Source organism: Micropterus dolomieu, linkage group LG20, assembly GCF_021292245.1.
Source record: "Micropterus dolomieu isolate WLL.071019.BEF.003 ecotype Adirondacks linkage group LG20, ASM2129224v1, whole genome shotgun sequence".
Taxonomy (NCBI): Eukaryota; Metazoa; Chordata; class Actinopteri; order Centrarchiformes; family Centrarchidae; genus Micropterus; species Micropterus dolomieu.
In genome coordinates, this window is record NC_060169.1 from 1,066,605 (window position 1) to 1,081,549 (window position 14,945).

Below are 14,945 nucleotides of genomic sequence, written 5' to 3' on the forward strand. Positions count from 1 at the left end.
GGGGGGTAGCTTCTGTGTAGTGAAGCTTCATTTAATGTAGAGTAGCTAGTAGCTTAGCTTGCTACATTTCACTGGGGGGTAGCTTCTGTGTAGTGAAGCTTCATTTAATGTAGAGTAGCTAGTAGCTTAGCTTGCTACATTTCACTGGGGGGTTGCTTCTGTGTAGTGAAGCTTCATTTAATGTAGAGTAGCTAGTAACTTAGCTTGCTACATTTTCCAAGTAGCTTGCCCAACACTGCTGCCACTACATATCAAAGTTTCCTCCTCACTAGAGGACGAGCTGTCCAGGCTGGACCCTGATCCTTCTCACAAGAGCTGTTACAATAACTAACACAGTAGAAAGTAAACTCAATCACGCGTGTCTTTATTCCCTGCAGCAGTCGCAGACATCAGCCCAAGGTTCGGTACGTGATGTCACCGTCACAGGAAGCGCTTCTGCCGGCTGCACATACAGGTCCGTGTGTGGCTGTGGCGTCACTCACTGATCCTTCAGAAATGCTTTAGAAAATGTAGCGTGTGTGGAAGCTACTGCGCTACTTGGCCAATAAAAGAGCTTTGTTACTGAAAAGCTATTTGATTCAGAAAATAGCGACGCTGCCATCAAGCTACTGAGAAATGTAATGAAACTAGTAATGGAGCTACTTGGAGCGACGCTACTGCCCTTTACTATTTGTTGAATCTCAGTGTTTTGAGGGCTTGTCAGTCTAGGCACTAGGCGAGCATTATGATGCATATTTTGCTGTGACGTCAGAGCAAAGCAGTAGAAAGGGCTGGAGTACAAACGAGCTGTTTTCAAGCAGTTCAGAGCAGAGTTTTTTGTGGGAAATGTGAACTCCCTTTGGAGTGGACTTTACATGCACAAAAAAGACATATATCTCAATAAATGAGGGGGAAAAAGCATAATATGACCTCATTAAGTAAACAGAAAATATAAAAAAGCTCAACGTTTGATGGCGCTACGTTATGACATCAGCGGTGCAGAAATCACTTTTAACATTGGGCAATAAAGAAACATTTAGAAAATAACTTAAGTGGCTACTACTAACAGAAACACGTTCTGCATGTTAATAATCCTAATATACCATCATGCTTGGGTGGGAACAAAAACTGATAACTGATTTCACTGATAAATCTCTGATGAATCCACTGTACTGTACACTACCTGCTTACCAAACAGTAGACAAAGCTAGCAGCTAGCTAGTGAAGATAGTGAAACATTTAGACGCTAGATATATTTTTCTCTGGAGTTGGTGGAATTCAAAAACACAGCTTCGTGGTGAGTAAAGTGTTTGCTAAAGCATTCTCCATAGCAACTTTATAAAACTATAGTTTTAACAGATCATTGCACCATTAAGATTTCAGTCCTGTATGATGCAGTCATTCTGTCCCAGTGGTCACTCGCGGTACTGCAACTCTCTGCGACACAAAAAAAGGCATTTTCCCCATAAACCACCATTATAAAGGAGATGTCCATAAAACTTTTGGTAGGACAAGACCAGTTGTTACTCTTTTTGATTATGAAGGTTTTGTAAAGAGAGACTAGAAAAGCCAGCAACAAAAAGACAGATGAGCTTGTGCAGTGACGCCGCATAACACAGAAGTAAACCTGAATGAAAACCAGGATTCATGAGAGGATTCAACACTTCACCATTTAATAAAGAAGACTTTGTCTGACACCGCAGTACTCAACTCAAGGTTGATGTTGTTCGACACATTATGTAAAATATGTACACACACTTGGCTTTTGTCGTCCTCAATTTCCACCAGTAACAATGTAAAGGACTATATCGAGAGGCAGTCACAGGATGCAAATACACTGTATGTGTATTTATATAATGTTTCCAATAATTTCTAAATGAAGTAATGTACAGTACATTTAAATGACACTCATTGTCATGAATTAAATTAAAAAATTCTCTCTGATATTAATTATTTAAGCTCCTCAATGAAACATTTGACAGGCCTGTAACAGCAGCTTGTTTTACATTTCTGTATGTGCACTATCAATATTAATATACCCTCTCATTTTTAAATGGAGTTATGCAACGAATTAGATGTGCAGAGCTGTAATTGTGCAGTGCATTTGGCCAGTAGTGCTTTGTTGACCGTTTCTGTCTGCTCCAAATGTAACTGTTTACTAGCAGTGCATTTGCTTTGGCTTCTGGTGGCACTGAGACTCACGGTTCCTGTTACTTTGAGTGCTCACTGCCAGCTGAGTTTTGTTCATAGCTTCTTTTCTGCACGTGTGCTTCTAATAGTTCTGGCCTCACTGGAAAAGTCCTGCCTCTAGATGCATTTCCCTGCGTGGCCTATTTTTTCCTCCGGACTCACCAATCACACAGCTTTAGGCAGCCACACAGGACACCAAGGTCACAAAACCATGAAATCCTAGCTTGAGTATAGAGTTGTCTCCACACAAAATGCTCAGAAGCAGTTAAATTGGTATGTAGTCGCCATGGATACCTACTATATCATCAGCTCCATTACTGGGAAGCCCAGTTTGATGCCCTCCTGAGGAGCTGACGATTCAATAGTAGACTGAGCGGCTTCAAGAGGCTGCTTTTGTTTTGCAGTTGTCTGTAATCTGCATTTTTTGGTGATGAAGGGCTTGTTGCTGCGGTGTTTCTGCAGAGATGACAGATCACCCTTCAATCAATCAGCACTGCTGTTTTTTTGGAAATATGTTGATTGTGTTTTTAAAGGATTAAGAAGCAGAGATTTACAAGTAGTGGGCGCACTTTCCTTTGTTCACACATTGTGGGTGCCAAAACTGCTTGATTTTTAAACATAAAGGTCAGTTTGCTCGTCATCAGGATTACTCATGATACTGCTCTGTAGTATAAATCATTGTATAACCTCTTCAGCGCCTCTGGAGGAGCTGTGTCACGTCTGAGACGGGATATCAGGGTTGTCTCAGCTTGGGCTACAAGTTTTAAAGGAAGGACTGTGTTTCAAACTGGGAGTGTGGAGTTTGACTGATGTGGACGTCAGGCAGGTATTGTCTTACAGACATTACTGAGTTGCATCATGCGAAGTGTACTAATCAGTGTTTGAGTGACTCAAACACTTAAAGTCACTAGAAGGTGGCCTCTGCTTCTGTAATTTTAAATCTGTTGAAAGTCCCTCAACTTTATAGATATGCTAAATGCAGTGTACTATAAGTTACTTGAGAACTGCTTTAAAGGTGCAATGTGTAAGATATGGCCAGAATTTTAGTTTAAAACATTTAAAGAGGTGGTCTTCTGCTCATTTTCAGTTCAAAATCTTATTTAGGGGTTGTACCAGAACAGGTTTACATGATTTCATTTTCAAAAAACTAAATATTTTTTTCATACTGCACATTGCTGCTGCTCCACGCTTCGTTTTAGCCACAGAGAGATGCATCTTACTCTATAAAATCTGTGTTGGGAGTTGCACATGCTCAGTTCCTAGTTAAGCACTACTAGCCAATCGGAAGCAGAGAAGGGCGGGTCAGCGAGAAGCCGGTAAACAGCTTCGGTTCAGCTGTACATGTTGCCGACCAGCTTGGTGAGTTATTAATCTGTAACAAAAGGATATTTCATCCATAAAGTTTTAACTGAGCTCTGTCTCTACATCACAGGAACAACTTTCTGTCCACTGACTGCCTGGAGGGTAGCTAGTGTTTGGAAGGGAGAGGAGAGCTGTGTGCTGCAGCTCGCTGTTTCTGAGGGCGTGTCGGAGTCGCCGCTTGGCGAGCGATATGACGCGCATTTTGCTGTGACGTCACAGGGATGGAAGGAAAAATGCTGGACTGCAAACAAGCTGTTTTCAGTTCAGAGCAGAGTTTTCTGTGGGAGATTTTGGCTCGACTTTGGGCTTTTTCACTTTGCAAACCTATTACATGCAAAAAAAAGATATATAACTTAATAAAGGAGAGGGGAAAAAGCCCAAAAGTATAATATGAACTAACAGATGATCAACAGCAATTCTGACGTCATCTCAAAGACGTCTGTTTTGTGTTGCAGAGATATCTACATAGTTAGCAGGCTAACCAACTAGCCCTGGCCTGTCCTTATACCACTTTGTACCTCGAGAGGCGATGGTCTGATAGTGTAGCTCAAGCCTCAGCTGTAGTTTCAGCTGGGATCAAACTCTGTATAGAAAGAAACATTTCTTTATTAAACATTCAAGTTTTGATATGAAAGTACCTCTAAAACGTTAAAAGGTTTAAACATGATAAGTCAGTCATCACAAACATCTGTTTGCAGATCATTACTTTAAATGTCATGGCTTGTGCATGTAGTTAATGAAAATCTTCCTCTACAACAGCCTTTTTATATTGAGTAGTTTTAATGAGAATGAATTTTACTTTGAAAGCAATTTTCTATGCTCATATATATAGTTCGCTTCCCTAAAGAGAAAGGCCTTGCATGTGTTGCCAAGCTCTCCTCCCTGAGTTTACAGCAAACAGCATCTTCTCACTTGAGAAACGCACAGTGTCAGTTGTCTTTATGAGAAATCTTCTTAGTTCGTGGGGTTAATTCATGTCCTTTAGCGGCATGTGATTGCATTGTTTGTTCTTAAATTGTGAGAAAATGAAGAAACTGTACACCACAATAGGATTTTGCTCATGTAGGATTAATATTTAAATGTGAAGCACAATGACTTCCCTCACCAGAAGGATCAGAGGATGGGCTCTCTAATAACCAGGCCATTCTGTCACATCTGCATTATTTAAAAGGACTTCAAGAGATTTTTACACTAATTAGTGAATAAGGATGCCAGTCCTCTCTGGAAAAAAAGAGCTGTTTAAATGGAATTTGAACATATTAAATAGGAACTGAGGACAGACAGAATTGTGTAAGTTAAGCATGTAGCCATCTTTGCTTTAAAAGTGTTTGTTATTTTGATATTTCAGGATGCCTTGTCATTTACTTTCACTTAAATAATCTTCGCTTCACGTTACACTGATTCAGACAAACACTGCAGGTGATTGATTGACTTAAAATCCAATGTAATGGGATCCAGAGCAAACACAACAGAAATGTGGCATTGTCCCAATAATCCCTAAATATTCTGTTTATTTCTGTATATACACTGAAAACACTGTTGATCATACTGTATCATTTAGCAAACCTGTCTCCTCAGAGCTCCTCAGTCCTTTAGCCATCGTTCAGCTTCTGCTTTTTCAGTTCTCCTCTAAACCCTATATATATATTCTATATGTTAGACAGACGCACACTGTGATGGTCCTGTGTTCAAGTGACTCAAGATTTCAAGGATCATAGTCGACTGAGTAAAGAGCAGGTTGCTGGTTGTTATTCCATCTTTGATCTTCAGCTGTTTACTTGTTTGTTTTTACCCCCTCCTCCTCCTCCTCCTCCCCACCCATCCTCAGAGATTGGATTGTGTGCGCAGGCAGTTGCATCAACAGCAAGATTACTGTGTAATCAGGTTCTATTGAACATTAATATGAATGCAGTTAGTGTACAGGAAGTTCATATATTATGGATTAGCTCTAATTCTAGGTCAAAGCCTCTGTGTGTGTCACTGTCTTAAGTTTATCTTCAGAGTGAAGGGGAGAAATTTACCTCCACTACCCCAACATGTAGCACCCACCTGGGTGATGCACGGCAGCCATTTTGAGCCAGAAAGCTCACCACACATCAGCCTGAGGTGGATCGGGAGGGAGGCATAGAGGCAATTACTCAGGGGTACGATTAGGTGGCCACATGAAGTGAGCCTGGTGGGGAATTTGCCAGGACACCGGGGAACCCACCTGCTCTTTGCGATTATTGCACTGGGATTTTTAATGACCACAGTGAGTCAGGACCTCAGTTTAACGTCTCACCTGAAGGATGGCAGCGCCTACAGCACAGCATCCCTGAGATTTCAATTTTTTTCATTAGGACCAGAGTACAGACCAAGCCTACACCTGTAGGCTTCAGTCAGCAGAAACAGGGTACATGTTGGTATGGCTGATGGCTATAGCTCTAATAACTTTGTTTAGAAAACTGTTATTTGTACAAAACAAAACCCTAACAGCAGACTCTGCCTAATTTGATAAACCACACCAGTAATTTGTCATTTGGAGAGATTACAACCTTGGGAAAACTTGTGTTAGACCTAGAATTAATAGTCAGTTCACAATATTAGGAATTTCCTCACACAGCAAGAAGGATCATACAGTACATACAATAAATAAACAGTGACGCAAATCAAAATTTACAAAAGATTACCCCTCTCCCACCCACCCTTTCTTCTCTGCTGGGAGAGAAGTGGGGAGGAGAACTGTTGTAGGTGGATGGGTAGATGTGATTAATGCTGATGCTTTGTGTTTAACATGTTGCATAATCATAAATGGGATTTGCATGTAACAAACACTCTGTCTCACTCTCAGCGTAGAAGTCTTATATAAGACAAACCGTATTCCAAATACAATATGTCTACATTCTGACATGTTAAAGTATGTAGTTTGTGAAACACAGTATCAACCCATGTAGGCTGCACCAGAAATACTTGCTTTTTTTAGTAACTACATTATGTGGAGGCAGAGGTCTGTACGTCTCACTGTAAATATGAAATATTAAAGCTGATAATATTTCTACGTAGCAATATGTAGAAGGCTGCAGTGATTCGATTTACTGTAGAAATCTCTGTTTCCTCCCTTCTCTTCTATTTCTTCTCTTCTCTCCCCCCCACTCAGGGAGCCTGGGTGCAACAGTGGAACCTCCTCCTTGAGAGAACTTTTCTCCTCTGGATGTTATGGCTGAAATGGTACGTAGGCTCAGTCAGAAGCTAAAAATATGGATGATATTAAGCTTAACAGGCAGGAAGAGACACAAGTGCCTGAGTTTGCATGCCCCCCCTTTTTTTTATTGTATCAGCAGTGCTGGGAGTACAGAAGTAACGCAATACAGTAATGTACTGCTTTCTGCTGTAACGCAGTAATATAACGCGTTACTGAATAAAATTTGGTAATATTATACCCGCTACAGTCTCAGTAACCGCGTTACAACACATTTTAAAATCCAAAATTAAGGGGTGTTTCAGCAGCAGAAAAACAAATCCATGAGTAAAAGAGTAAATTTATTTCCTGTTGCTGGCATCCGATGGTCGAGATTGTAGGCAGGGTGCAAACTACGGGGGAGCTCGGCTCCTCTTAACGAGACGGTAGCTCCCCTGATGGATCATGCGTAAATAGATTTCCATAGGCTGTGTTTGTGCTTTAACGATTTACTTTCCTGATCAGAGAGGCTGCTGTCAGTTCATGCTGACCGATCCTGTCGGATTGTCAGGAGATTCTAATAATCAGTGACGTAATGCTGCTGTACCTTGTGCCTAAATGCACACAGCGTCTTTCTTAATGGGGACCCGATTCATCCTATTCCAGTAACTAGTAATCTATAATGTATTACTGTGAATCAACTCAAGCTGGGCTGGTTTAGGATCAGATAGAATACGGAGCTGGAAAGATGACTGTCTTTTTATAAAGAGGACTTGCACGCATTAAAGAGACATCTCACCTGTGATGGGTTTGACCCAGTAAAGGTCTGGGATCATTCAGGTTAGGGGTGGGCGATACAGATTCCTTAGAAATTCAGTACGTAGAAAAACAGTAGAACATATCAGCAGAAAAGGATGTCTGGTTTCTGGATAATCCTGTGAAGACAGGTCATCACATTGTGGTAAAAATCCTGTAAATCCTCATTGATTAGTATTATTATCTGCAACTGTTTAATACAACCAGAGAGAATAATGGGAATGGGAAGAACAGGAAAGCAGAATCGGAAGGTACAGCACTGTGTAAAGGTTTAAGGCAGCTGTGAAAGAAAATGCTGAAATAGACATGTTAATATATTTTATCAATTTACAAAATGCAAAGTGAGTGAACAGAAGAAAAATCTTAATAAAATGAAGGTACAGGGCTGCAGCCAATGATTATTTTAGTAATCGAGTGTGATTATTTCTTCAATACACTGAGTAATTGTTGATAAGAAATACTTACCCACACTTTTCTCCGGCCTGTCTCTTCTTCGTCCCTCGCTGTTTTCTCTCTTTCTCCACTTTGTAATCGGCGCCATCAAATCACATCATCTTCACTTGCCCAGCATAAGCGTTTTGTGTGACACTAGTAACTGTTCGGGCCAATTATTGTGCTGTAAACAATTTGCCCAACTCCATATGGCAAGGAACCTCCACCGTGCTTCACTGTTGCCTGCAGAAACTCATGTACCGCTCTCCAGCCCTTCGGCAAACAACCTGCTTTCTGCCACAGTCGGATATTTCAAATTCTGACTCATCAGTCCAGAGCACCTGCTGCCATCTTTCTGCACCCTAGTCCCTGTGTTTGTGTTCATAGTTGAGTCGCTTGGCCTTATTCCCATGTTGGAGGTGTGGATTTTATGGCCGCAAGTCTCCCATGAAGGCCACTTCTGACCAGAATTCTCCAGAAACTACATGGTCTGTCTTTGATGTGTCTCTCATCTGCTGCTCAATCAAGTTTCTTTGGCTGATCTCTGCGTCTGCGGTCCTCAATGTTGGCCGTTTCTTCTTCAAAAGAGCTTGGACAGCACATCTGGAAACTCCTGTCTGCCCTGATATGTCTGCCTGGGAGAGACCTTGCTGATGCGTGTGATTGTTAATGACTGTATTTCAGCCTGCACTTTCTGTAAGGCTTCTTAAAAGGAACTGATGCTGTTTTGAAGGCAAAGGGCAGTCGCACCAAATATTGATCTGATTTAGATTTTTCTTCTGTCCACTCACTCAGTACTTGCACAGTGCTGTCACTATATATCATTTATATTGCCCAACTCTAACTAGGGTTAAGCCTTAGGTCACAGCTTTGTTCCCATCTCTTATTTCTAAATATAACCATTAGCTGAGAAACAGTAGCAGCTAAAGAAGGTGCAGATGGGTCAATATATATGAAGTGCATTTGCTCTGTACTACATCGAATTTAAAATTAAATAATGACTGGAAGTCAAGGAAGTGCCGGCTCTCAACCTTTAATTTTAAGGTGTTCACATCCACAAAAGAAATTGTAGAACATTTTTTTATACATAATACTGACATTTTAGGAGATAAAATAAATGTAGAAGTTAAAGCTGGGGTAGGTAATTTATTCCAGAAGAATTTTTACAACCATATAGTTTGATACTTTCAAAATGTAACCATCTCTTGCTAGTTTCTCGAACGTTAATTATCTCAGCTTTAACAATCTTACATGAAGTCATTTTTGATATTTGTGAAATCTGCTGCGTAACTAACTGAACGGCTGAAAGTTTATGACCCCAAAAGAAGCAGCAGCCCCTTGGTACACTAATTGGCGAAAAGAATGTGGACACCTCTGTCCAGCAAGTGAAACTCATCATTGATTGCTGACTCGGCCAGTAGGCAACATTCAACTAAACGGCTGCCTTGTCTGTATGTTTAGGATTAATTGTCCTGCTGTGTTAAAAAGAAAATTGCAGACAGTCCTACCTTGTTCTTCCCATATTGAGGTAAACCCCCTCAAACAGCCCTAAAGCCGTGAGTCAGCACTCATTAGGCTTCATGCGAGAACATTTTCGTGTTCTTATCCTAAAACTTCCTTTTTTCCTGTTTCTGATTGTTTCTAAATCAGATTCAGCAAACCCTCTTCACTGCACAAACGTTTCAGGTCGATGCGTACCAGCTGTTCAAAGGAGGTTCGTCCTCGTGGGATTTGATCATTAGCATAATTAATGCCCCCAAATTTATATATATGTTCAGCTTAACATTCAAACAAACGCTATTCAAGAGTTAAGAGAATTTCAAACTGCAGAGCTTCAAATCCTGTCTTTAGAAATCAGGAGTGCCCAATAAAACAGTACTCTAGCTGTCACAACTTAATAAGTTTTTCTGTAACATTTAAATTTCATATTGATTATGATTAGGGCGTTACAAATGTCAGGGCCATTTTAGCACCTTATTTGGTGAATTGTTCAGTATGTTCTTGGGGCATGCAGATGTTGATTCTGTGTTTTGATATACAAGGTTGTTTATTTGTCGTTATACAAACGCTGCATAACAGAACAAAATTTGTTGTCCCTTCATGCAACACACACAACATATAATAAATTGTAACATATATAAAATATAACACATACAGTTATTTATGTACACGTATACACCCCGAACATCCCGCAGTGCATTTTTTGAATTTGCATCTGGGGTGAATGTAAACAGCAGCAACCAGATGATGATATGAAAGTTTCATCTTCACAATAAACAGTCTGACATCTGGGAAACAGAGTCCATCTTGACTGCGTTTTAGCACCAAGCGTCATCGATGTAAAACACAGAGTCCACCTCCCCTCATCTTGCCGAAGTCTTGCGCTGACAGCCACGAACATGGACCACCCACCGAGCGCTTGATCCGGGATGTTGATGGGGCAGGTCTCTGTAACGATGTGGGCACAACAGTCTCTGAATTCTGTTGCTTGGACAACATGAGTCCCATTTTGTTCAGACTGGACGTTTAGGAGCAGAATTAAGTCCAAGCTGGGCCAACATGGCTCCTATCGCGGCTCTCTTTCCTCTGCTCTGAGTGATCACCGCACCCGCCGCTGCGCCTGGTCCGGTTGTTTGGGCCGGATGGATCACGGTCCGCTGCTCGTTGATCCAAAAACCGTCTTCATTTTCCAATGACTGTATTGATGTCAGAGGTAAAGCATGTTTCTGCAGTACAGCCGGAAAACAACAGATGAGATGCACAGACATTGTGTGTTTTGTAATTGTTGATCGGGTGGTGAGTGGTTTGCTGCAAATGGGCAGTACTGCGCAAAAAAAACCAGGTGCCAGGATGTGGAGAGATCTGCAAGTAGGACGGATCGTAACAAGTTTTTGATCGTGCATTTGCTAAACTGGTTCGAGAGTGTATTTTATTTTTTTGTTAAGTGGTGGACGACACTGGGCCGGTAACGGACCAGGCCTTTTGTAAATCTGTTAAAAGCCTGGATTTTTAAGTACATTGGTACAATATAAGTGGATTGTGGCTATTTGGACACAAGTAAAGTGGACACGAGTCAGGCTAAGTTAGACTACTTGCAGAGTAGTGGCCTAGGACTTTGTCCTAGTAAAATGGCCTCAGTAATAATTGTTTAAACAGATGTTTTTCCTCACAGTGAGGAGAGACTAGAGAAAATTGGCGAACCCCTCAAGGTTTCTTAAAGCATTGTATTTGTAACTTAAGAACAAGTCTGTTCTTCCAAGTGGTTCCCACATTAGGCCAGATGCTTCAGCTCATGTTCGGTGTGCTTCTAAAAGAAGTAGTAGCTGTTCACCCTCTGTGTCTGAGTGTTGAATGCAGCTTCTCAGTAAGCTACAGACCTGACTTGCACTCAGAGACACTCCACATATTGAAAGGATAATGACTAATTTATAATTTTGATCTGCCTCTCACTGTGATGAAGGAATTGAACCAGCAGGAACTGGCTCTACAGGGAGTTTCTGAAAAGTAGAAATGCTGACATTTTAGTTCTTTTGTGGTGGTGTTGTAATAAATCAGAATTTACTGAGGCTGTTTGTTACAGCATCATGTTTTCACGGTCTTTATTTCATATTATCCAACCACTCACCAACCTCGTGATAGTTGGGGTGTGTGTGTGTGCGCGCGCACTATAGTGTTTATTCTCTCTGCTCATCTCGCAGTCCTTAAATGTGTGTCATTTATCTCATGCAGTTCCATTGATTGTCCCCCCCATCGCTCTGCCTGACAGTGATTGGACACTTTTCTGCACTTGTCTTGTCTCCCCACTGTTCCCAGCAGCAGCGGAAAGGCAGCGCTTTAACATATTTCTCAGAGCTGCTGCCAATTCCATCCTCAGCTTTCCTCTGCATTTTGTTTTATAGTAAGTTTATTTTAAGCTGTTATCTCAAAACGTTGCCATGGGATGTGCGATAACAGAGCTTTCCTATTGTAGCAGTTTCATTGTGAATATGATGAGTTGTTTTTCTTTTTAAATTGGACTCATTTAGTCTGGACCCAGATGGCTGCTAATACGAGGGACATGACCGAGCAAAGTTTAAGCGGATGACAATATGTCTGCCTAGAGATAAGAACACCGAAGGTCTGAGTATATGTGGGGGCGGACGAGGGGGGTCCAAGTTCTTGAGTGAACAAATAAGTTACCAGCCAAGTGAACAAATTTGGATAAGAAAAGCGAGAATGAGGGCAGGAGTTCGGGGCTGAGCAGAGAATAAATCAAAGGGAGAAGCAGAGGGAAACTCAAGGTACTGGTACTGAGTCACTGAGTTTTCAAACTGCAGTGCTAAATAGTCGGCTAAAAGGAAAACCAGCAGGACTCTGGGACAGGAAAGGATAACCTAAGAAAGGCGATAACCATTAAGGGAAAGTCAACACTCTCAGTAAAGCCTATATTATTCCGTCCTGTTTAAGTTGGAGCTTTGACCTACAATCCTAGTGTCTAGGATTTAGTATTTTTATTGGTGGTTAAAAGAAACCACAGTGTGCAATAACTTGGGTTTTTGTGTCTCCAGCTAATGTTTCAGTCATTTAGATAACATTGTACTCATCAAAGTGCTGGAATTGCTGAGATCTTGGATTGGAGCGAAATTACAAAAATAAACAGTAGGTTGACAGACACAAATAAAACTGAAAGTTAGTGCTCATTTAATGTCACTAATAATCATTTTATTGCACAGGAAAATGCACACAACTAAGTAAGTAACTAACTGTGGGCTTTATACCGTGACTTTCCCTTATTAAAACTACAGCTTGTCTGAGCCCATTTAACACCAGAGACCAAAGACAAACATGGGAGTATAGCTTCCGTAACACGGAACGGGTTTCTGAAAAGAACTGTAATGACTGTCCTCTGTCACCATTAGTCATTCATACAAAAGCAGAGTGTGGCGTTCTTGTAGTGCAGCAAAAATAGAGTAGTTTAGCGGCAGATTGTTTTGTGTAAAAAGCATTTGATTTTCATACCAGAGACTGTTATTAACTTCAGGGAAGAGAGACAGATTCACACATTGACCATCACATATCGCTTTAGTCACGTTTAGCTAGCACGGATAGTCACGGCTCTCAGGTGTCGAGAGATGGAGGACCTTTCTTCACTGGAGCCCCACCCCCGCCTCCCCCCGATTATAGCGAAATGAAAGATCACAGAAGTCCCGAGCCTTACCACTTTCAGCCTCTGGCCAGGTCCGTGTCTCTTGGTCCTGTAGGCGCCCTGTTCACGGAGAGAGGACAGGAGATGTCAGGGAATAGTGCAACGCCAACATTTATATAATAATTAACTGTCAGTGTAAAAGAGCAGGTCAACCAGTGTTCTTGATTATTTTACTGCGGTTTGCGGATGCGCCACGTAATTTGGCTGAACTGATGTTACAAGTCCCAAAGAGATGCATACAGGCTAGTTTTGAGCAGCAAAGGTGTCAGAAAAATCACTAGTATTAACATAAAATGGTAACAAAAATGTGCTGTGTGTAGTTAAAAAAAGAAAGAATACAGATATCCTCTTATAAGAACAAGGATGTCCTTGTTCCTGAACAACAAGAAGGCCAGATGTCTTGTTGCTGTAAGCTCATTTTACTCACCTGTAAGACATCTTGTTAGTTTAGCCCGCACAGCAGCGAAGTCTTTGATTTGATTTATTAGGACCCAAATTAGCTTCAGCTACCCTTCCTGGATTCCACACGGTTATTCAAACCGATCAGTAAATGACTAAAGAAATGTAAGTTTACCTGCTGCTTTCCATCACGTAACTGCTTTACTTTATTATTTCCACTTGCATTAGAAAGATTAGGGATGCACCGAAATGAAAAATCTTGGCCGAAACCGAATATAATGAAACAATTTGCCAAACACTGAACAAGCACATTCTCATTTTTGCCTCTGCATAAATTAAAGAGTCAGAATGAGCTTTTTCTTCAGTGTTTCCCACAGGATGTGGAGAGACTATGGGGGTGGTCCGGGGCCCGAGAGCGTCCGGTAAAGTAAATTACATTTTTACTTTAAAATCCTTCCACACTGCCGACATGTCAACGTAATTGTTCAGTCGAATTTTATTCAGTCTTTTGACTTAGTAGGTCGAATACCGAAACTGCTTTTTTCAGCCGATTTATTTTGGTGGCCAAACAATCGGTGCATCCCTAGAAAGGACACTTATCAATAATAATCCATTTCTGATTTACACACAAACTATGACATCTGTGATAAATCTCAAGAAAAAGAAAACTCAGTTTCTTATTATCTTCTAATGTACACTGTACCTCTCAGTGTGCTGTTAGTGGAAGCAGCGTACAGGACCAGTTCACACTGACCCACTTTTACCACATATAGGTTGTATTAATAATTCATATTCTATATGTTTCTGCCGCTGTATCTGTGTGTGTGTGTGTGTGAGAGAGCGATACTGCTGTGGGTGTGGTTAGCCTTTAGTTTATTCAGGGAAAAGATCAAGGAGCCGGATGGTTCACAATCCAGTTAGAGGAAACGTCCCGCCTGTAGGACAGGGTTCTCAGGCCTCTAGTGTTGCCAGATGATTCATCGTTAAAGTTCTGCAATGTATTTCTTGTTGAAGCAGGATACTGGTGTTGTTCCTAAATGGCTAGTAAATCTTCTAAAATGATTAATTTGTAGCAGATTTAATGAAATACTTTTTATGTTGTTGGAATTTACTGTTAACATTATGCAATAAACTGCTGGATCTGTTAGTGTGCAGCAAATATGAAAGTGTGGACTAATGGGATTCATCGCATCATGCTTGTTGTTAAAGAATAAAGTCAATATTTTGCTTTTCCAATATGCGATATGATCTCATGCTGAGCGCATAGAGTGAGGAGTTTTCCCACAACAGCAGGACACAGAAAGGAGGTGCACATTCTCACAAACTGCAAGCTTGTCGTGTGTAGCTCGTTCCTTGACCGTCGGTGCTAACGTCAGTGACAAATATATTGTATTTCCTGCGGCCCCCTTCAAGATTCAGCATTAC

The 14,945-nt window shown here is 41.1% G+C and overlaps 1 protein-coding gene across 5 annotated transcripts in view; it reads left to right on the forward strand.

Annotated features, from left to right (window-relative positions):
* The window catches only part of LOC123958919 (SH3 and multiple ankyrin repeat domains protein 2-like), a 221,894-nt gene that overhangs the window by 14,099 nt on the left and 192,850 nt on the right, over window positions 1-14,945 (forward strand). The window contains exon 1 of one of the 5 annotated variants that reach the window (XM_046032665.1): window positions 6,678-6,738. The exons of the other annotated variants lie outside the window; for them this stretch is intronic. Coding sequence (XP_045888621.1) covers window positions 6,727-6,738 — 12 coding nt within the window. The 5' untranslated portion in view covers window positions 6,678-6,726. Of the gene's footprint in view, window positions 1-6,677; window positions 6,739-14,945 lie in introns of those variants that run through there. 5 annotated transcript variants of the gene reach the window in all.